At 39.4% G+C, this 23,557-nt stretch overlaps 1 protein-coding gene across 8 annotated transcripts in view; it reads left to right on the top strand.

The window, feature by feature from the left end:
* csmd2 (CUB and Sushi multiple domains 2) overlaps window positions 1-23,557 on the top strand; it is a 270,946-nt gene that overhangs the window by 242,079 nt on the left and 5,310 nt on the right. For 2 of the 8 annotated variants that reach the window (XM_042436071.1, XM_042436072.1), the window contains exons 59-71: window positions 3,157-3,336; window positions 3,617-3,790; window positions 4,004-4,177; window positions 5,435-5,508; window positions 6,378-6,489; window positions 6,806-6,985; window positions 8,441-8,506; window positions 8,960-9,121; window positions 10,204-10,316; window positions 10,970-11,057; window positions 14,244-14,373; window positions 15,261-15,438; window positions 16,020-21,897. In XM_042436071.1, coding sequence (XP_042292005.1) covers window positions 3,157-3,336; window positions 3,617-3,790; window positions 4,004-4,177; window positions 5,435-5,508; window positions 6,378-6,489; window positions 6,806-6,985; window positions 8,441-8,506; window positions 8,960-9,121; window positions 10,204-10,316; window positions 10,970-11,057; window positions 14,244-14,373; window positions 15,261-15,420 — 1,613 coding nt within the window. In that variant the 3' untranslated portion in view covers window positions 15,421-15,438; window positions 16,020-21,897. Of the gene's footprint in view, window positions 1-3,156; window positions 3,337-3,616; window positions 3,791-4,003; window positions 4,178-5,434; window positions 5,509-6,377; window positions 6,490-6,805; window positions 6,986-8,167; window positions 8,288-8,440; window positions 8,507-8,959; window positions 9,122-10,203; window positions 10,317-10,969; window positions 11,058-14,243; window positions 14,374-15,260; window positions 15,439-16,019; window positions 21,899-23,557 lie in introns of those variants that run through there. The other 6 variants (XM_042436065.1, XM_042436068.1, XM_042436066.1 and 3 more) reach the window with 6 other exon arrangements.

Below are 23,557 nucleotides of genomic sequence, written 5' to 3'. Positions count from 1 at the left end.
AGGAAAAAAAAAACAAACACACATGTTATTTAGTAGTGTACAGCAGTGTACTATTCACCAGAAGGCTTTGGGAGTAACGGAATACATGGAACAGCGTTATGTAATTAGGATACATATAAAGGTAACTATTCCGTTAAAGTTACAGAAAAAAGGACGTATCAGATTACCGATACATTTAGTAAAAATGGAGATTATTAGCAGGATTACAATTTTATGATACATTTTAAAATAAAGAACGATACTACCATGCACTGTAAAAGTCCAAAACGTAAGCAAAACAAGAACAAGAGGGCAAAATAACTCACTTGATCCATGATGGTGTGAGAAGAGGATGTTACCACAAGACGTGCGCAGGTTCCGCACAGCAGACGCACGTACACACACTTCACACACAGTGAACTTACGTACGGAGAGTAAGCAGGGACTGTCATTACGCACTATGGCAGTCCCAAAGACTCGTAGAAATATGTTAAAAGAGAGCTTGAGTATATAACAGCTTGTAGCACACGTAACAGCTCTCCACCGAGATCACTGTGTGTGCGTAAAGTATCCAGAGCTGTGTGTCATTGATCGCCGAGCACGTTCAGTACTGAATGAGATATAGAAAACTCAGACATATCACGTAGATAGAACTGAATAAAAGGACATGATGAAACCCATGATGCTGTTGCACATATGTCTGCCGCTGCCATTCTTCTGAGAAGAGCTGTGGAGGAGGACAAAGCTCTCGTAGAGTGAGCACAATACCCAGTGGGAGGTCTCCCCCCACTGCGACATACGGTGTACCTGTGTGATAGCTTCACACAGCCAGTGGGCCAAGCGCTGTTTCATCAGAGGCTTTCCCTGAGAACGTTCTCTGTAATGCACATTATGTGTTGTGCACTTTGATTGTAGGTCTATAGGCTATTTTCTGAATTTGCTTAAAGGTCATTTTTCTTTAAAAATACACTGGGCAGAGGACACATGTCTGATGCTAAAAATCTTGGTTTCCCCACTTTCTTTTCTAAGGTTGAATTGTTCTGTTGTCTTACAGAATACACTTAAGTAAAAGTCATCTTATAGATAGTTCTTTTCTCTTGTCTTTATCGCATACTTTTGAGGTAATCCAAACGTAACAGAAAGCAATCAAGTTATGTTACTTTAATATTTTGATACTTGGATTACGTTACTGATTACATTTTTTTAACAGGTAATTAGTAGGGATGCACGATATTACTGTTATTTCCGATAACAGCTCTAAAATGAAATATCGGCATCGGCCATTTCTGCCGATTACGAGAGGCCAATTTGTTGCCTTCTCCTCCTCCGCCTGACTGTGCTTCCCTGCACAGACTGTTTCACCCTGACGGTCCTGGTGCTTCCTCCACAGGCTCCACCTCACTCAAGCTGCCCGTCAGACCCGCTGCTTCTTCCCACTTTAACTTGAATAACAAACTGGGGCTCGGCGCTCTGACTCCACATGCAGAACCGGGGCTAACGTTAGCTGGGAGGCTAGAAGAGGCTAGCTGGCTGTGCTTCCCTGCTGCGGCTAATGCTCTGCTAGCTTCTCAGCTAACGTTAGCCTCGGCTTTCAATGTGGGTTCAACCAGAGCACCGAGCCCCGGTTTGTTATTCAGGTTAAAGTGGGAAGACGGGCAGCTTGAGTGAAGTGGAGCCTGCGGAGGAGGCACCGGGACTGTCAGGATGAAATGAAACAGTCCGTTGAGGAGCTGCTAAATTCGGCTGCACAGATAGGAAACACCTCGGCTGACAGGATGTACCACTCTGTTTTTTTTTGGGGGGGGGGGTCTTTTTGATTTATAACGGCAGTTGGCAACCAGCATATTAGGTGCATTACTGCCACTTTCTGCTCCGGAGTGTGGACCAGAGATTAAATCCTACACATTAATCCTGTTTGTCTAATGAACTCAAAGTCAACTCTGCTGCTCCACCCACTTGGCAGGTTCATTAAAGTTTTAAGGCTGAGTTCCTGAACTCCAGTCTTCTTAAATTCTTCCTTCATATATTGTCTTTCTTGGCAAAAAATCCAATATCGTGCATCCCTAGTTATTAGTAATTGTATCAGAATACATTTTTAAAGTAACCCTCCCAACTGTGTTCATGAGCAATAATCTAAGAATATTATTATAAAACAGGAGACGTTATCTCACTGTGTCTCCACCCTGTAAGTATTGTTATAGGGTTAATAGTCCTAGATAGACATTGTGGCTCCACACATCACACTCTTACCAGCCCAATGGACATATATGTGCTTGCTCAGTCAAGAGGAGACATTACACCTCCAAGAGGCCCAGTTTCCTTACCCCACTGGGAATTTCGCTGGCACGTTAGTCATATGCAGTTAATAATGCCTTTTTGTCCCAAGGCAACTTAATACAAGTTGTCCTTCTGTACCCTGGATTTTCCATCTCAGACATTTACAGCAGGGCTGTGCTATGATGCTGCTGAGTCACACAGTGGAATTCTCACTGTTGTTACTCAATCATACTGTTTTCCCTGCAGGATGTAAAAGAATAATTTAGGAGAAATGTGGTTCATTTTTAAGCTTTAGGGAGGTACTGTAGTGAAATACCCTTTGCAAAATGTAGTCTCTGCATCCTAAAAGCTCTAAACCAGACAAAGTACAAGGACAGTTCTTTCACATAAGTCTTAAGTCACTTTGTGGGTGACTGTGATTGAAGAGTTTGTCAGTTGCAGAGTAAGTAATATTTTTATGCATATATGCGGTAGAAATATATTGTCCAACAGTGGTTGTCCATGAATGAATGCTAATTACCTGTGAAGATGCATAAACTATGTTGCTTTTTCAATTGTCAAGTTTTGTTTGTGAGGTGGACTGCTTGGGTCGAGTGCACATAACAGTTCATTAACTCTGAGGACCCATCTTTAGTGCAATTTTAAATTTGTTTGTTTACTTGCTTGTATTTCATCCTAAGTGTGTGATATTGATTTCCTGCTTTATTGAGTACAATGAAACGCAAAGCAAATTAAATCATCAAATAATATGGTTTAGACATAATATCCTTTTGAATTGTTTCTGTTTTCATTAGCCAAACACACTATCTCATCACCTCAGTCCTTGTGTTCCACTAGGTCTGTGTTCATTGTTCAATTATATTACCCCTTTCATTTGTTCTTACTTTTTTATCCATGCAGTAATCAATTGTGGTGACCCTGGAGTGCCAGCCAATGGGGTCAGGTTGGGGAGTGATTTCACCTACAACCACACCGTCAGTTTCCAGTGTTCTCCTGGTTTCACCATGGATGCTGACCGGGCCTCCACTCTCATCTGCACCAAGGATCGCACTTGGAATGGCACCAAACCTCTCTGTAAAGGTATAGTTATGCAGGATGACATGAATTACAATATGGTAATGAGATGAATATAGAAGATGACTTAAGCTACAGAAAAGGAGCAAGAAGTGATCATGAAAGGAGCAAATTTTGGGTGGGTTACATAATTCTTCCACCTTGGCCTCTTGACATTATTTCAGAACTATATTTTCTTCATCATTTTAAATTATACTGATGGTTACTTAGACTGAAAAGCACCACATAATTTAACCTAATTTGCAAAATACATAAAATCCTGCAATTTCTCTGTGTCTCCTTGTAGCGATTGTCTGTGGTCCACCACCCACCATCCCTAATGGACAGGTTGTTGGTACAGACTTTACCTGGGGCTCCAGCATCAGCTACTCATGCAACCAAGGTTACCAGCTGTCCTTGCCCACTGTGTTAACATGCCAGGGCAGCGGCAACTGGAGTGGCGAGAAACCGCAGTGCTTCCGTAAGTGGCACCATGCTGTAATTATATTACATGTCATTGATGTCTGTCCAACCTTTCTGTTATCCAAGTATGTTAAGTATAAACACAGTATGTCCCTTGTGGGATATTTCACCCCCCTTTGAAAATATCTTATTAAAACCCAACATGGTTAGTGGGTCACCTCACATTCTCCTGTTTCTCACATTCTCCATCATTCTGTTTTTGTCTTTGCAGCTGTGTTCTGTGGTGACCCAGGGATGCCGGCCCAGGGGAAGAGGGAGGACAGAGGTTTTACCTACCTTTCTTCCGTCTCCTTCTCCTGCTACACTCCCCTCGTCCTGGTGGGCTCTACCAGGAGATACTGCCAATATGATGGCACCTGGAGTGGCACGCAACCCTCTTGTATAGGTAAGTTAGTTCCTCTATTTATGATATATTCTAACTTATTGAGTATGTACAGTATTTGGTATGATCAAAGTAATGACTTGAAAGAGTGTTGTGATTGCTTGCACCAGTATGTACTCCATGTCATTACTTTCAGGTAACATTTTAACGGTACAGTATTAGAGTGGGATAAGCTTCCAATTAGCTGATTTTTGCATTGCGCTCCCTTATGCTTACTCTTTTGGTCTTGATTGACTTTTGCAAGAAAGAAAGAATAACAAGCATTTGACCTAACAAACAAGCTATATTGATTCTTTTTTTCAATTATGATAATTAATTAAAACAACCCAATGTTTATTTCTCCTATTTCAGAATGACCATATATTCAGCCAAATATTTCATCTACACTAGCACAGTGTAGACATACAGTAGTGTGGAGATACTTAAGGTCTAGTAATGCAAGACTGCATGAGTATCAAACTTTATTCTTTTGTTTTGGCCCTGTGCCAGCAGAACATATTGGTCCCCACTGCAATAAACCTCCCTTAAGCAATAAACATACTTAAACAAGGAAGAGTAATACCATTTCACTTACAAGGCACACATGTGTATGCTGCAGTAAGAAGCACTCAAGGAAATCTGAACATGTGGTCAGATAGAAATTCCAGATCAAATGAAATGCAATGTTTCAGCCCTTAGGTTTGTTTTGGTATTTGGAGTGCTGTAAAATATTCACACATGCAAACCTTTTACACAATAACAGTTAGTTTAAACATGAATTCATTATAGCCAAAAGTCACAAGTAATTCCACTACCTATGCATTATTTATCAGCCAGTTTGTTTAACGATTGTTGAAAAGCTATAGTGCATGCCATGTGTGAATTAATTGATTAACAGGGTGTGTACTAATAAGGCCTGCGAGTTTGTCATTGTGTTGTAAGCTGCTTTGAGAAGGGATTGAGAGTGTGCTCAGATCACTAATAAATACTTTGAAGGATTTCTCTGTGTGAGTGTGCGGGCGGATGTTCACTCACACGTGTGCATTGTAGGTGCGTTCATGTGTATGCGTGCCTGGTTGTCTGCATACAGTAATTTATGGCCTTCACTCCCACAGTCAGTTTTTCATGCCAGGCCTGTGAAAATGCAATTTCCCATACAATGACTCTAAGGGATATATCTATTTGTTGTGGATGACATGTATATATTGAATGGAATCTGCTTTAACATGCAAATAGTTATCATAGAATTGTTGTGTGTGTGTGTGTGTCTGTGTGTTTCAGATCCTACTCACACTACCTGTGGAGACCCAGGCATTCCTCTCTTTGGAAATCAGAACAACAGTCAAGGCTATCAGGTGTGAATATGTGGTCAAACAGGAAATTGAACAGAACAATCAATTAGAAACCTTTCTATGTGCCATTCTTTATGCGGACCACTTCAGAGAAAAAATATTAAAGCCCGAAAGAGTGTTTCTGCTAATGTATTTTCTTCCATTATTACTGCAACTTACATTTTGTCACAGTATGGACGGCAATGATAAATCAATACTGATGTTATGAGAAAGTACACCTCTCAGCTCCAGACCCTTCTTTCTAGTTATACTATAACTATGTTAATAATGTTTTTTTCTGGGCTCATTTGTTATATTCTATAGAGAATTTCAGGGGGCAGGGTAGGTTAATTGTGTGTATTGTTATTCTATCCACATAACAAAAGACATAATTCAAAATAATTTAATATTGAAAAGGACACATTTTATGATAATACATTTGAGTAGCATTATTACTCTCCTCAGCCCTATTATTTCAAATTCATGTTTATAAATACTAATATGTTAAAAATATATGAAGAAATATATTTACTATTCATTTTCATCCCCACACAATATAAAACCAATGTTGAAAATTCAACAAAATTATATCCTTTCATCTTCCATAACGATCCAATGAACCATGTCAGAATTCTTATTAATTCTTTCATTTTATAGGCACATATAATGAGCTATCCTTACTTGGAAATGACAGCAAAGTTTATCCTCACCAGGTAGAGGTATTCCAACTACCAATAAAAGTACTTACAGCTCCAAGAGCGTAAAAAGAGGATGTGTAAGAACAATATGTAAGAACAAACCCCAGAATGATCATTAAACTGACACTTTTATGTGCAATCTCTGCTTTGTGTTCTATACAATATCCTCACATCCTCATGTGTGTCTACTTTCAGATCAGCAGCACTGTGTTCTTCAGCTGTAGAAAGGGCTACTTGCTGCAGGGCTCCATTTCTCGCACTTGTCTGCCCAACCTCACTTGGAGTGGTTTTCAACCTGAGTGCATAGGTAAGTACACAGTCTGTTTTTCTTGTAAAAACATATGTATAGTTGAGTGGTGAACATAACCTTGAGCAAGAGTTGTAATTTCCCCAAATTTGACACCTACATATTACATACGCTATTTCTTGACCCCACATCTCCACCTTGGCTCTCTCCTTTTTCACTTTTTCTCTTCCACAATATGTTTTCTTTCTTATCTGTGGCTTTTCTGATCCCTCTCCCCGCTCATCCTCTCATCCTTACCTCTTTCTCTAAAGCTCCACTCTCCTCTTCTTTGGTCCCTTTAATCCCTCTCTTTCTCTCTCTCCCTCTCTTTCTCCAGCTCACCACTGCAGCCAGCCGGAGTTGCCAGCCCAGTCTGATGTGAGAGCTATTGAACTGCCATCCCTTGGCTACACGCTGATCTATACATGTCAGCCCGGTTTCTACTTGGCTGGTGGATCAGAGCACAGGACCTGCAGGTCCGATGGGAGCTGGACTGGGAAACCACCTTACTGTGCAGGTATAAATATGGTTGCATTACTTTCATTAGGAAACATGGAGAAATATATAAATATGCAAAGACCATGCAACCTTTTTGCTTTTGCTGTGGCTAAATTTATTGCTTAATTACTTATGACTTAAGTGAATGCCAACATATTGATGGCCTTGGAAAACAACCTAAACACATGCATACAGGCACCAAACCTCATAACAACTACAAATGTGTGCACGTAGCCACCCACTTTCTCACAGATACACCAAACACTTAAATATTTTACCTCGTAGTTATAATGCACAGTTTCCATCAGCACTTTTTATGGAAACCACTGGGGGCCGTACTGGCGTGAGATTCAGTGGTGACTCAGAGGTTGGGAAATTGGGGATTCACCTAATGTGGATGAATAGCTCTGTTAACACTTGCTTATTCTCAGACACATGCCAGGGCAAGATGGCCCATCCATCACACAGTTACACCGCATGGAATTACACACACACACACACACGTACACACACCTAAGCTTTGAAATTAACAAGGGTGCAAAACCTGATTAGGCCAATGCATCCCATTGATTAGGTTAGAAGACGTACCTCTTATAAATGGTGAGGCAGTGTTAACAAGGTCTAGCAGACAAATAGACTGCCATTAAGACACCCCCAAGCATTGGCCTAAATACATATAGGAAAAAAATGGAGTCATCGACCACAATTATCTACGGTAGACAAATTCTAATGGCTTAAAGAGAAAGACATACAAGAGGGGGATATCCATGTGATGGATCCTGTGCCAAGCTGTTGCTGAAATATAGAGGTTGATGGATATTTTTAAGGCCCTGCCATTAAGAGTGAAGGCAAGAAAAAGAACCGGCCTTAGCACATACAGGATATTAACAGCGCCTGTGGGCACAGTGATGGAAGGACGGCTCAAAAGACTGGCAGCTAATAAAGCACAAGGCTGTAGGAATATGTGTGTGTATGTGTGTTTGTCTGTGTCTGTATACATTTATCCAGGATGATATTTGTGCTCATAAACTAGCATCAGTATACCTGTCTTTGTTTGTAGTTGCGTGTAAAGCCCTCTTTGCTCTGTTTGTCTGTGTGGGTGTATGTTTACTACTGTGGTGTAGTCCTGCAGCCCCATGTGAGTAGTAAGGCATTATTAAAGTGCTTCCCTTGAAGCTGCAAAACTGTGTCTCTGACTTAGCCGTAGCCCGGCAGGGACACCCAGGCCGCTCTTTGACGCATGAGTCAAGTCCCGTCGCAGACAGCCCTCACTCTGGACAACACAGGGGTTATTAGTCACGGAGGAAGTCAGGAAGTGCTGATGATGACATCCTCCTTCTGCAATTACCTTAAAGTTATGTTAAGAAGAATAGATCTTTTATTTTTACTTCTTGAGGTATACACTTCACACGTTCACATGATGAACTTAATAAATAATTTTTTCAGTTACAACAGTTGTTGTTATGCTCCCCAGCTGATAATCGCCCGAGTGTTAGGAACCCAGTGGGGACAGTGCAGGAACCACCATCCAAATTACCAGGTAAGACAGTTCCTTCTTGTGTTTTTAAGATGAAATGTTGTTTCTATTCACTTTCCTTCTCTCTCAGTGGTTCTCAGTAAGCCATCAGCAGGGTGCCCTGAAGTAGATTTGACTTTAGTTAAATCAGTAGAGTTAAAGATCACCATACTTTAATTCATTACTATTTCTCTCACTTACAATGTGTGTCAGAATAAGTTCTCTCTTGTATTTAACTTTCACCACAGTTATCCACAGTGCTTATCTGATCTCACTGACTCGTTCCTCATCTCAGCTTAAAGGTGGAAACCCAGCACATGATTTGACTTTCCTGGCACAGAAAGTTATACAATTGCAGGTCTTAAAATTAAAGAGTTTCACAAAACCTTCACAAAAAAAGAAAAAAAATAATAATTTCTTTGCCACTTCTATCTCTATCCTTTTCCTCCTGTGATGCCCCTGATCCCTCTCTCTCAGTTCCTGGTGGTGTATTTGCTAAGAACTCCCTCTGGAGGGGTTCCTATGAGTACCTGGGGAAGAAGCAGCCGGCTATGCTCAGCATCACTGCCTTTGAGCCCTTTAGCAACCGGGTCAACGGGACACTCATCGACCACAGTGGAGTGGAACTCAAACTCGCTGGTTGGTACACCAAAAACAGAAGTCACAGTCCAAACCTTTAAAAAAAAAAAGCTCACTTATACACAACATGCATGGCTTTGAAATTTTATTTGAACTCGTTCTCATATTACAGACCCCTCATCCTCGGTTTTTATCTAAACAGACAATTGTCAGATAACTTGAAGTGAAGACAGGGAGCAAAAACTCAACGTGGTCGCTGTATGGAGTACATCATTACTGCTGGAACTGAACAGCACACATTTTATTTTTTTCCCCTGTGGCATAATCACTGCGCAGCTGTGATCATTAAGACGCAAATTTGCATCAGCAAAGGCTTGGACAGTTCACTCCTCTGTACCTGGGTGCTATCAATCTTCATCCCAGTGTAGTAATTATTTTCCACTGCTACAAACTGTCAGACTTTCCTCAGAAATAACTGTTGCTGAGTCATCCTTTGGAAGATTGTTGTTTTTGCATGAAAAAAAAACACACTGCATCAATGTAAAATGTAACATTAAGCACAAATCTGGACACAAAATTTTCACTTAACTAATTATTATGAATTATTATGATGTATTTAAATGTGTCTAAATGTTTATACCTGTAGTTTGGTTCCCTTGTGTGGACCTAAGCAGAAAATGATGCATTGTTTTGTTTAAATTTTAGCCAGTGTAGGGTTCACGTCCTTTATCACAAGTTAGAATTCACATAGATTGATATCTCATTTATTAAAAACGTTCAGTGACTTGTCAGTGACTGAGTCATCAATACTACATGGACTCACAAAAGAAAATGAAAGGTTTATTCTATTGATGCACAGTCAAAAATCATGTTGCACACATGTGCTCAAAGCATTTATTTGTCTTCTTCGACGGTCTCAGTAGCATTGCTACTGAAATTATAGTTGTATTTGAGCCTCAGTCAAGACTGTAGCTTGACTTTCTGTCATGGCTAATAAAACAGGGTCGCTAGAGAGAGAAGAGTCAACATAACATGATGGGAGAAGCAGATGCCATGATCAGGGGATGCATCATATTTAGCTTCTGAATTCCTAGTATATAGGTGTAAACTGTAAACCTTTTTTTTTTCTTTTTTTTTTGTAGGTACATATAAAAGGGAGGAAGCCCAGCTGCTGCTACAGGTCCACCAGATCAGAGGCCCTGTGGAGATCTTTGTCAACAAGTTCAAAATAGACAACTGGGCTTTAGACGGACATGTAAGTGCAAGCCCAGGGTCAGGTTCAATACAACACTTCTCTTTTTAACTGCAAATATGGTACATCACACTCCTACCCACAAACACACACACACACACACACACACACACACACACACATGTTGTGAAATATGCACAAGCACACATACACACTAACCTTGTCACTCTGGGGAGATGGAGGGCCAACAGAGAGTTTTCTCTTTAATTAAAATGTCAGTTAAATCATTGCCTGGTAATCAGGACTCGACAGACCCCCTCCACTCCTCTCTCCCATATTATCCCCCAACCTCAGGCACCTCTAATACACACACACACTCCACATATAATTAAAAAAAAAAACAGGTCCCAGTATATGTGTGTGCTGCTTTATGTAGTTTTATGTGCATGTTTCACAAAGTGCAAAACACATGTATTTACATATGAGTATTCCTTTGCGTGTAACATGTGTGCAGCGTAGCTTAGACTGTTTATGTTTGTGCTCTTGAGCAGAAAAACATCATATTAAATGTCAGCTATAAGAGCCCCTCTCAGCTCCTTTGACATGATATTTCATTTTCTGCGTGCACCCACTGCTGACACTTTGATGATATGTTCCTTTGTAAAGTGTGGATGTGACACATAAAGTGTCTGTCTTCCATTCCTCTCTCTCCCTAGGTGTCCTACATCTCTTCATCCAACTCCTTTGTGTACCAGGGATTTGTTAGAGGAAAAGGCTTTGGACAATTTGGTCTCCAGAGACTGGGTGAGTGAGCTGTCCACTTGGTTATAAAAAAACCACTGTGACCGAGCAGTCTCCGGGCGGAACTGTATGCCTGTGTGTTTTCTCCTGTCTGGATTTCTGTCACCAAAATCTTTCTCTTAAGATATGTGTAGTACCCTCAAGCTAAGCTTCAAGTGCTTTCACAGTATGTAATTTGCTGTGTTGAATTAGTCATTTATTTACTTTTACAAATGCAAAAACACTCCCGGAGAATGTGGCTGTGAATCCAGCAGAAAGAGACAAACACAGATCAAAAAACACGGTTAATAGTCAGAGGATGGCATCCGTATACACACTCATACTTGTTCCGTAATTGTTCCTTAGGGAGTTTGTGGGTAGTGTGTGGACGCCTGTGGAGTCTTTGCCATATCATGTAACCCCCACATCTCACAGTTGTGATCCAGTAAATATCACACATTCTTTGCTGCGTGTCTTTCTTTGGTTTCTTCAGCATCTTCAGCTACGCTGTCATAGATACAGAGCATTTTTTTTCAACTGTCTGCAGCTATCATTATTCTGCTTCAAGTTTGTGACCTAGAAATCCCACCCACGTGATCCTCCTCGCTGTGATTTTCGCTACAGTTCATATACAACAAATCCTTATATCCTGACTCCATGGGTCTGGATGGCTGCTGCAGTCAAGCAGTAATGTGTTTGTCAGAGAGGTTTATTCCCCCCAGTTTCCCCCATGGTTTCATGCACCTGCAACTACAAATACTCACATGTCTGAAATGAAGAAATCACCTGTGGTAGATAAAAAAGAATGTGTTCATGCATATTTTATGTTGTGCATTTTTATGCTGAGCAAATATATATATATAAAAAAAGACTTTTGGGAAAGACTTAAGGATTGCAAAAGGTCGGGATGTCTTCTGTGTCTTCACAACATTACTTTGCTGCTACCACCCACAGTTACAATCCAGTTAAAAAGCACATGCTATGTGTAAACAGTGAAAACTAATTAATCTATTTAAAACATTATCTGCTAATCAGCAATACTGTGATGTACAGAGAGATTTCCAGAATTTTAAGTTTTAATATGAAACCCCAAAAGTTTGACTTAATCTCACTCCTGAGTGGACACTCACGATTATAGAACATTCTGATTTACATTAAATTAAATATGTACTCATATGAAAAGCCTAGATGGAGTGGATTCCATATTGGCTGCGAGACAGACTGGACAGCAGTGTAGGTATAAAAACAGATCAGATATGAGCAGGAATTTTGAATTAAACATACAATATGTAATTTCTGCGACTAGCGGTCTCTCAGTCAAAACAATAACAAAAGACGGACTGTGACAGTGTGAAGTAGCGTGGGATCATGGGAATTGTTGTCTTCATTGTTTAACAACCAGCTTCTTAGGATTACTTTAGTGTTCATCACTCAGAATGATTTTACCGGGAGCCTAATTGTCCGTAGAGGTCTCCTTCTCTCCAAAACAAACAGATCCAGTGATTAAAACAGGTAAAAACACTGGATAAAGCAGTTTCACGTTAACACAGACATACAGACATTCAGTAGATTTTTACTGCGAGCCGAATTATCCACAGAGGACTCCTCCTCTCCAAAACAAACATACACAGGGAATAAAACAGTTAATACAGTGAGTAAAGCGGTTCCACTGTGTTTCCCCGATGCGGTTCGGTGGAAAGAGGACTTCCGGTAGGGGCTGTTTTGGCCGAGCTGCTGCTAACGCTTGCTCAGCTTGTTTCTCTGATAACTTAAGATCCAGACATCCTGTGACTAAAATCCTTCATCTGGTTAAAAGATGCAGTTAAAAATGACCAAGATCTAAAAAGTTTATCATAAAAATGTGACTTAAAACTGAATAAAAGTCAATTTATGACAATTTCTGGCAGGCAACCACAACATTGTTTTATTATGTTGTATGCGTATACTCTTTGATAGATACCATTGTGACGGACAACCACAATGCTGCCAATGTATTATCTTGTATGTGTATACTCTTTGGTAGAGGCCATTGTAGCAGACAACCACAACGCTGACTCATGCATCTTGTGGGCGTATACTCTTTGGTAGAGACGCTATTGACAGGCGACCAAATGAAACGTCATCGTTACCTTGATTAAAATGACTGATTTCTCTGGGTTTGAAAATTGTCGGAAACATTCGGGATAATGTAAGTACACAACTCAACAAAATATAGGTCTAATTGTTTTTAGAGATTGTAATGCAGAATAGTTGCATATTATAGCTTTAAACATGAAGGTATGTTATGTGTTATTAACATAGATTAAGTGTTTGTATGCACTGTGAAAGTTGTGGACACAGTGAAAGTGGATGTGAAAATTCTCAGTAATGAGAAAGGAGCCTGAACAGCAGGTGTAGAACTTTCTCCCCCCACCAGCCACCACCCCACCCAGCCACAACACACTGATTGAGCAAACAGCTCCTTATTAATACAGAGGACTGGGGCTGGTGCCAGGGCATTCATGTGTATGTGTTGGAGTGTGTACGAGCAAACGGATGTGTGAGACTGCGGGGGTGGGGTTGGACGTCTTGGAAGTAATCCTACCCAATTTGTCGACGTTTCCCTGTTTTGTTTTAACTCGGTGGTGTAAGTGCAGAGTGTGTTTGTGCATCTGTTTGTGTGCTCACGCTCATTCAGCAGGGGGTTGATTGGCAAACACCGCAGCACCCGCTAATTGAATTCCTTCTTGTTTGTCACTCGTTCTTTATTGGAGCTTTTTTGGCATTCTGTGGCAAACAGGTGGGCTGTCATTCCTCTGCTGTTGCTGCTGCAGACACACACCTCCATGAATTAGAGAATGAATCTGAAATGACTTAATAGCTGTCGGCCTTTGATGTCAGTAATTAAGAGTCATTGTTAGGATAATGGAATTTGACGTTCGGGGGATAAGGGGAGGGGGATTAAAATAAAGCATAGAAATAAACTTTAAAAAGTCACTTGTCTGCTCAGTCTATTATGCGTGAATGAAGTATTCCTGGCAGCCCTTCCCTTCCTTTTTATTTCAGTGTTTTTCAGTTTGTTTGCCTTAAACGTCTGTCACAAGTTTGTGGCAGAAGATGGGGAGGATAGTTTCTTTTAACTGTGTTTATGTGACTAGATTGTAATGTCTGGATTCATATTGTACTGAAGTCATATTAAAGTAAAGCCTCACTGTTCTCTCTTTCTTGCAGAGAGCTTAGATCCCGGCAGAGACAACCCAGGCTACTTTCCCCCTAATAGCAGTTCAGTGGCGGCAGCCATCCTAGTGCCTTTTATAGCCATGATCATTGCAGGCTTTGCTCTGTACCTCTACAAACATAGGTAAGATTTATATATTTGATATATTTTACATGTTTGCATCATCTGCAAGCAACATTATGGCATTATTTTAGTCCTGATATTTACAAAAATCTGCATTTGAAGCACTCTAGTCAAGGATTAATCTACTTCTATTAATTCGCCTCAGATATGAATCTTACTTTTGCTTGATTTCTCTTGGAATATAAATGTGCATACATTCTACAAAATGCATTAACTTGATATGGATTTCTTCAATCCGTCAAGGCATATGTTGACCTCAATACGAGAAAATCATCATATGTAATATAGAGAAGACTTGTCTGCCTCTCTAGCGAGGGAGCTGCCTCAATTTGCATGTGTGATGCTCACAGTGCTGATGTGACAGTTAAAAAAAGACTTTGTGCCAGTACAAATCAGTATGACCAAATCCATAGAAGTGTTGAAACCATCAATTAAATTAGTCGATTGAAAGAAAATTAATCAGCAAAATATTGATCGCCAATAAATTGTTCAAGCATTTATCGAGCAAAAAGCCAAACATTTTCTGGTTCCAGTAAACCTCTCACATGTAATTATATGCTGATGTTTTTCTGTTTTGTATCATTTCAAATGTAGTATTTTTGAGTGTGATATTGTTCGACCGACAAAGGAAGAAATTTAAAGATGATACCTTAAGAATGGCAGTTTTTTTTTTTGTTTTGTTTTTTTTTACAATTTTTGGATATTTTGTAGACTTAGCAATTTTATGATTAATCAAAAAAAAAAAGAAAATTAATCAATAGTGAAAATAATTATTCATTGCAGCCCTAATCCATATTATGACACATATCTCTGCTTTATGCTGGATAAACTGGATTGTCCATCCCCAATGTGAACTGAACTGTTTACGTTGACTTGTTTCATTTCAGAAGAAGACCCAAAGTCCCCTTCAATGGTTACGTGGGCCATGAGAACACTAATGGACGAGCTACGTTCGAGAACCCAATGTATGACCGCAACATTCAACCCACCGACATCATGGCCAACGAGACAGAGTTCACAGTCAGCACAGTGTGCACAGCTGTATAGCAACTGCTTCCTCCAGAGGTAACAACCACCAGGCCATCTGGCTACATGACACATGATACTTTAGGCATCCTCGGATCCACATTTTTATTAAAGTTGAGAAACAAGAAGTTATCACGTTGTTGCTAGCTAATCACACATCCAAGGCATCAAAACTGCCGAAGCAACAAGACAGATTTTCAGAATCCAGTTTAAAACTAAACCTTTTATACCATCCCTCAGGAATTTTCCAAGAACAATATGTCATGCTTCTGTGTTTCCTTTGATCTGTATCTCTCATATTAATGACTCTCATTTAATTTGTTTATACTTTTTTTTTTTTCTTTTTCAATTTTAACCCTGTTTAAAATATTACATTAATTCTTGTGTCTTCTCTCTTCTCTGTGATCCCCTTCATCTTTATCATTTCCATTCTTTTGGTTATTTCTTACCTCTTCTTCTTTGTTTATCTCCTTTTAACTATATTTTTACCTGCTCATTTTTGCTCTCGGGATTCGGTATTTTCTTCCGATTCCTCTTTTCCTCGCCCTTCTCTCACCACGTTTTGTCCTTTCTCCTACACACCCGTCCCTTTTTACATCCATGCATCATCCTTGATTCAGTTAGGGGAGGAGAAGTGCACCACATCTTCGCCTGCCTGCCAACAGAGGACATCTATAGATCCTTGAGCAGAGGGCAAGACAAAGATTATTTTATTTGCTGAAATACATTCAAGAAATATCTCCAGTGGCAAAAGCTCTTACCTGCAGGAGACAAGAAAAAAAAAAAAAAAAAAAGAAACCATGTGAAGACAATGACTGTAACCAATGCCAACAACAAAAATGCTTTTTGTGACTTTACATGGTTTCTTTATCATTTTCCACATTTTGAGGAAAAGCTTCCACCTGAAACTGCAGCCGGCAGGAGTAACACTGGAAGCAAAGCTGTGATGACTTTTCTCACCGCCCTCCGCCTAAACCCAAAGGGAATTTTATGGTCAACTTTAAGTCAAAATATTGACCTGTAGCTAACAGAGATCTCTGTGCAAGTGAACTGTATGGTGGACAGCGCCGCGTTGGCCTGTGTGAGTCAGAGAGAGAGACAGTCTGGGCTGTTTCGATTCATTCTTCTCTCTGGTTTCCATTTGCTTTTTTTTTTTCTTCCTTTTTTTTTTATAACGCTGCTTGCTTTTTGTCATGAGTAATTGGGAACCTTGTTATTCTCCAAACGTCTACTCCTGAGGACACAAGTCTCTGGCTGAAGATGAATTAAAAATTCAGTGAGTTTTGAAGGCTATGTTGGAGACACATATCCTGTCACTATTTTTTAAGTTTGACTCATCTTTTTTTTTTTTTTTTTCTTTTTGGAAGCAGGGATGAAGTTCTGCTTGCTGAGGCAGCTGTGTCCAGAGCAGGGGTTAAAGCGTAGCGAGGGCTGCTGAAATAAAGCACTTAGTGAGGTTGAGTGTATATGTGAGTGGGAGAGAGAGAGAGTGTGTGCATGTGTGTGTATAATTCTGCACACATTTGTGGTAGCAGCATCTGCAATGACTCCAAATATCTCCTGTCTGTTTTAGCCCCCCAAAGATTCAACCAGGATCATTTGTTTAAATCCCTCCATATTGTTTCATTTTATGTCTGATGTCTCGATGCTCTGGACACCAATAAATTAAATTCATGTCTACCTACAGTAGAACAAGTACTGTGAAAACTAAACCAGGAGGCAGTATAAGTTTTTAGTTCCAACTTTCATCTTTTCTTCGTTTGTAGTGATTCATGTGCAATCACTTCACATTTTTGTGTCTGGAAGATACTGACAAGAAAGTGTGGATAGACAAATCCACCTCTCTTAACAGATACACTTATATCAAAATGTATAACAGGAGTAAATAATCTCATTTGCTTCACACAAGCATTTGGTCACGACTTTCCTGCTACTTTCACTCTGAGGCACTTGAGGAGAAAAAAAGACGTTGGCCGGGTCCATAAATGGATGGTAACATTGATGTTTCCATGGATATACAATCACCTTGGGACCACATCTCTCTCTTTTTCCTTCTATTTCTAAAAATCCGAACAAAGCCGCAGCACCAGGTTACAGAGCGACAAGTAGCACATTCTCTTTGGAAAGACTGCAAGTCTGATGTCAAATTTCTCCACTTTCCACATTCTTTTTAACCCTGGATTTACCTTCACGTTTCAACGGCTTGAAGGTGGTATACTGTATTTTTCGCTGTTATCAAGATGCATAGGAGCTCCCTAAACCTGGCTTTAGGAAAACAAGATCAAAGTGTGGTCATGTTCTAACACCCTTGAAATGTTCAACTGAAAGCGCTTGAGTCTGAAGAATGGATAAGTCAATGATTCATTCCCACTGAATTACATTCAGGTCTTTCCTTCAAGTTTACTTCTGACAGCTCCATCCCTTTGAAAAAGAGTAGTGTTGCTTTGTTTTGTCCTCGCTCATCATGAAAATGTAGAAAATGCAGAAAGCTTCCTCAGAGCTGTGACAGCAAGGGAGTCGCTGGTATAGTGATTACTCCCATGCATTAAATTGGAAATGATAAGTATGGTAAAAAGTGTTTATGCGTCAAATGCTACAACTCCTCAAACATGTGGCAGCCGAGGAGTGATGTACAGAAAATATTGTTTTCAAAGTGCGACACAGGAGGGAACCGCCATCAAATTGACACTCAGACGTAACAGCAGGACTCTACCTTATCTGGTGAATGACATGCCTATGAGAAGAGAAGATTCAAAACATCCATGCTTTTGTGACCCTTTTCATGTGTGTGTAAAAATGTGTCGGAGCAGAGGAGCCGAAGAACCTACTGTATTTCAAACACCCTGCTCCCAGCTATTTACTACTTACTATGCCCATACCTGTGTAACCTGTGGATGCTGAGTGGGGTGAATAGTGCTCCAATTTCACCGCAGCAAATTGAGCCATTACGCGCAATTTGCTTTAATTTAGTCTTGCTTCATTGTCGAACCCATATCAAATTGTGAATCCATCATAACATTATCACCAATTATGTAATGTTTGACTCCAAAAAAACAGTCAAAAACATCCTCACTCCTTTGATTCAATATGTACGCATCCTTTTTCTTTTTAGTGTTAATATTGCTGGAAATTTGGAGGAAAATTTGACTTGCCTGGATTTGTTTTGGTACATTAGTGCATATATATATATATATATATATATACATATATAATATTCAGATGGGTGTGGCTTTCACAGTCAAAATCAACCTCCATGCCAACAGGTTTTTCTAATAAGGCCTTTACAATCAACTATGGTACATAATTTCCTTCAGAAATCCAGGCCTTTGAAACCAATCACTGTATTGTTCCTTCAGTCAGTTTCGCTGTGGGTTGGTAATTGCTTTTACAATTTTATTACTTTTAAAGCTCTCACTTATCTCGACAGTACAGATAGAATATTGCCCCTTGCCTGCTCTTGTCGTAAATTCATGGAACAGGAAACAATTGAATTACCCTGGAGATTTCATGGGGAGAGGAGCAGTTACACTCGCATTATCTTGAAGGCATTGGTACTCAGTTCTCATAGTTTTATGCGGCTGTTGCATTGTGCATTTCATTTATTTTCATTCTGAAATTGCTCCAAATATTTCAGCAGAGTGGATAGCTTCATTACTTTCCAGTTAGTTTCTGTTAAGGCCCCTTTTGGTCTTTTCTCGTCCATTCACTCCTCCCATGGCAGCATTTAACACACATTACACAAAACTTTATTAAGCTGCATTGAGTGTAAAAAAAAAAACAAATGTGATTAGCTGGTGCAATAGGATATGATGCCCCCACTCCCTAGATGGAACTGATTCTATTTGAATAGATTTAGACTGTAGATTTGGACAAACATAATACATGAGCATAAGCTCACACTATGATTGTTTTTACCAACAAGGGCTCAGTCTTAGGGAATTCAGCAGTGGTTTTAAAGGGCCAGGCTCATATTTTCTCCATGTTTTTGTACCTCCTCCAGTCTCCAATAAGCACTTTATGTTCATTATAGTGCCTTGGTACAACCCCATGATACTAATATGATGAACCTCAGCTCAAGTGGCTGTAGTTTTGTGTTCAGGAATTCTGAACACCATAATTTATTTACTAAGATTAGTGGATTTTAATATTATTATGTCAGATATTTGAAATTAGAGCTCTTTTTTCTTGTTTGTCCAGTCCTTGTTATCATAGTTTGTTAGGATGTTGCTGCAACCATCAGTTGTTTTTTTTTGCTTTCAAATGAGCAATGTGCTCATTAGTACTGTATTTTGATGTGCAAAGAGTAACATCTTGCAATTAATGTGCTTGCCTGTGTGACTGTTTTTATTATGCATGTTTCTAAAAGTTTAAAAACTTCCCTTTTCAACCAAAGAAAATAATCCAAATTCAACCAAATTAGAACTAGGCAAAATTACAAAATTAAGATTAACTGTTCAATCACTTCTTGGTGTTGCCTCATTTAGTTTCACCAGTAAGAATTTTTTTCTTAATGTGGACATTCTCAAGTTCTCAATCTCATTTCATGCTGGTTATTTTGCAGGAATGGGAGTTTCCACCTAATGGGCGCTACATCTATAGAAATATTTTCTTTTTAACCCATCTGGGTTAGTCCAGAAAGTTCTCAAAGTGCAGCACAGTTATATGAAAACGAAGATCAGTGGGTTTTGGATGGAGCCGTGTTATAAGAGTTAGAAGAGTCTTTCTTGATAGCAGCTGGCTACTTCCTGGTTCTCTTTGCATATTTTAAGACAGAAACTCTGTTCATCCAAGGTTCATTTTCGTTATCAGCCAGACGCAGCTCTGAGTTCTCTCCTCCTCACCATCTCTTCTATAATGAAACAGACCACAGCTATGGTCTTTGAGTTCCCATCAAGTTCACTGAATTCTCTCACAGTCAGGGACTAGACCAAAAGCTTTCCTATTTCCTTCTGCAGCTAGAGCTCTCACTTTTTCAGTACTGGCCACATTGTACAGCTGTTGAAAAACCAAGCAATCCATCAGTCATGCTATGTGACATATTCTGCATCCACTACTATATATATTTGTAATCTTCCATCTTTCACCGTCACCACATATAGACGGCTGCGATAAAGCCACACTTACTGCTGTGTTTTTCAGGCCCATTTCATGCAATTTGCCTTCACTATTCAGCCCATTTCAGTGCGTCTAATGGGCTCAAACATGGGGGAAAGGGAGAGGAGATGTATTTTGAAAAGCTTTTATTCTACAAATGGAGATACGAAAGGACTGGTGGTTCCACAAGTTGTCATCAGATCACTGGAGTTATTGCTGAAAAACTACTGATTGTATTTCATTGTGCATCAGAATTTATCTATACTGTGTTCAATATCTGTAATCCCACAACTGCTCCTCTGTTTGTGTGCAGTTATAGTAAAAAAAAAATATCTGTGTTGCCAGTATCCTTGGAATAAAAAGAGAATGTCCAATTTATCTAGAGTATAATATAGCAAAATATTTACAGAGAGCTGCTTTACCAGAGATTACAAGATTACCAGAGACATTCCTGTATGTTCATCATGGCAACAAAGTTATTACAAGGTCCCGTGTTTTTCCTTCTTTTTTTTTTTTTTCTTTTACATTATTTCATGGCATTCCAGAAGATCTCACATCTAGGCTCTAAATGAGACTTAAACTCATGACAACCCATAGCACCTGAGCGAGATCAACATGGCCCTTGAACGCCTCAACAAGACAACAAAACAGTAAAAGGCAAAGATTCAATGTCAATGTCTTGCTGTACACCAAAAGGGTTACCTGTAAAGAGATGGACAAACGTGGACTCAAGCAGACTGTGTAACTACAGAGAGCAAACTGGGAAAGTGTCTCTAAGAAAAGAGAATATGTTAACGAATAAAAAACTTTTTTTTGTACAGAGATATATTTTTATGAAAATACATTTGTAATATAAAAAGAAAAAATGGATTGACATATATGTAAATGTTTTTCTTTTTCATTATTGTAGTACAAATGCTAGTGGGGAGTATATGAAAAATCTATATATATAAATAAATATATATATAAATATATACAAAGAAAAATAGAAACAAGGCTTTTTGTATATGTAAAAAAGATTGTACATAAAAGTTTACATACATACTGTACATATGTAAGACCCACCATGGCTTGTCTGCAATATATAAAATGTATTTTATCCGTCTGTATATGATGCTTTGCATTGTGTCTAAGCTTATTCTACTTTCTTGAACTTGAAACTTATTTTGAAGGTTTTGGAATAAAATATAAAACCTACTTTCCATCGGGGTATTCATTGAATGCATGCCTTTATTGCTTCAAGCTCACAATCCATTAGCTAATCGTGCTTGATTAGCCTCTGATGGTAATAAGCCAGTGTTCCTGGTGCGGTATCTCAAATCTGGGCCAAGATGTCTGCTTCCACCCATTAATTTGAAGTTTAACATTTCTTCATACTGTACAGTATACAAGCATACCTTTTTTGGCTGGACTGGCCATGGACCAGCCCCATAACCATGGTTGTCTGTGAGTGAGTGAGTGATGAAGTTTCATCATTGGCTGGCCGGCCGAATGTTGGAGTTTTCCCTTTGGCTGTGCTCTTTCAAAATGGATCAGCACAGGATGATGGAAGCAGAGGACAGCAGCATGCCAGCATTCCTTCTCTGATGCTTTCAGCTCCAATGTGAAATGCAGCAAAGTTGGCTAAACTCCTGTTTAAACAGACGCATACCAGCATCTCTGCCGTCTCCTCTTCTACCGTCCAGTGTGATCAACTCTCCGGCTGGCAGCAGCTGGCAGGAGAGATGCTCTGCGGTGCATTTAGATTTTATAATTGAACTAATACCAGGATGCAAGCTTTTTATTTCTCTGTTTTCACATCACAAATGATGAACAACAGCATTAAAACACAAGTCTTGCAGGTAAAACATGCCACTCATGTAGCTGTTATATCCGTTTAGTGTGGGATGGCTGCTCTGCAGGTGTGCTTGATTTGACTGTAACTGCAGTAACTGGGTGGAGATAAGCCTCCGGGATGAAATACTGTCAAAACTTTCATTTACATTTTCCAGCCATAATCATTGACCGGGAAAGAAGTAGAAAAAAGGTGCATAGAGGCATGAGGGAGGGCACACAGTTAAAGCACCCCAAAATAACCATCACTGCCAAAACACTCAATGCAGAGTGAAACAGATGAAAGCACAGGGTGAGTTGACAGATCATTAGTGGTTAGAATTTAAATAAGTTCTCTTTCAAATCAAACATCCCAAATATAAGTGGAAAGTATTGTTCTTGTAACTGCATTTCAACTTTTTTAAAAATTTTTACTCAAATGTAGTTTAGTCATGTGATATGTTACTTCAGTACATTTTATCAGCAAATATTACTGGGACCACTACAGAAAATTGCAGATGAACATTTAATATCAAGTTCATATTATAGACGTTACCACTGACTATCCCTGTGACACATCGGCCACAATTACACACATTGACCATATACGGTCCAGCCATATACTAGGTTTTGACCTAGTCTTGTTGTGATTATACTTTTCAAATGCGTTTGAAGTCAGACATTCTCTCTTAATGGAGACTGTTAACCTGCACACCTACAGTACGCTGACATCCCACCACCTCTCTTGGATTTAATCTTGAATGTACATTCTTGAATGTAAAAGGTGAATGTACATTCAGTATGTTGACAGGAATAACCAGATTAAACAAATATTTAAAGTAAAGATTTAATTGTTTCCATCAACACAATTTCAGGGTTAGTTTGCATCAGCTAGACCATTCATAAATCTGCTCTACTACATTACTAAGTGTGTGTATAAAGCCCTTCAAGTTCTTACTAATTACTAGATAGCTTTAAAAATGGTAATTTATAATATCAGGTTGCTCTATTAACAGGATAAGGACCAGTGTGTTGGATTTATTGGCATCTAGCAGTGTGTAGGACAACCTACAGTGGCCGCAAAACTCACGAAAAACGCAAAAGGCCCTCTCTAGAGCCACTGTTTGGTTTGTTCGTTCTTGGCTACTGTAGAAATATGGCAGTGCAACATGGCGGTCTCTTTGGAAGAGGACCTGCTCCATATGTAGATATAAAGGGCTCATTCTAAGGCAACAAAAACATAACAATTCTT

The sequence above is a fragment of the Thunnus maccoyii genome, chromosome 15, assembly GCF_910596095.1.
Source record: "Thunnus maccoyii chromosome 15, fThuMac1.1, whole genome shotgun sequence".
NCBI lineage: Eukaryota > Metazoa > Chordata > Actinopteri > Scombriformes > Scombridae > Thunnus > Thunnus maccoyii.
This window is presented reverse-complemented; position numbering and strand designations above follow the sequence as displayed.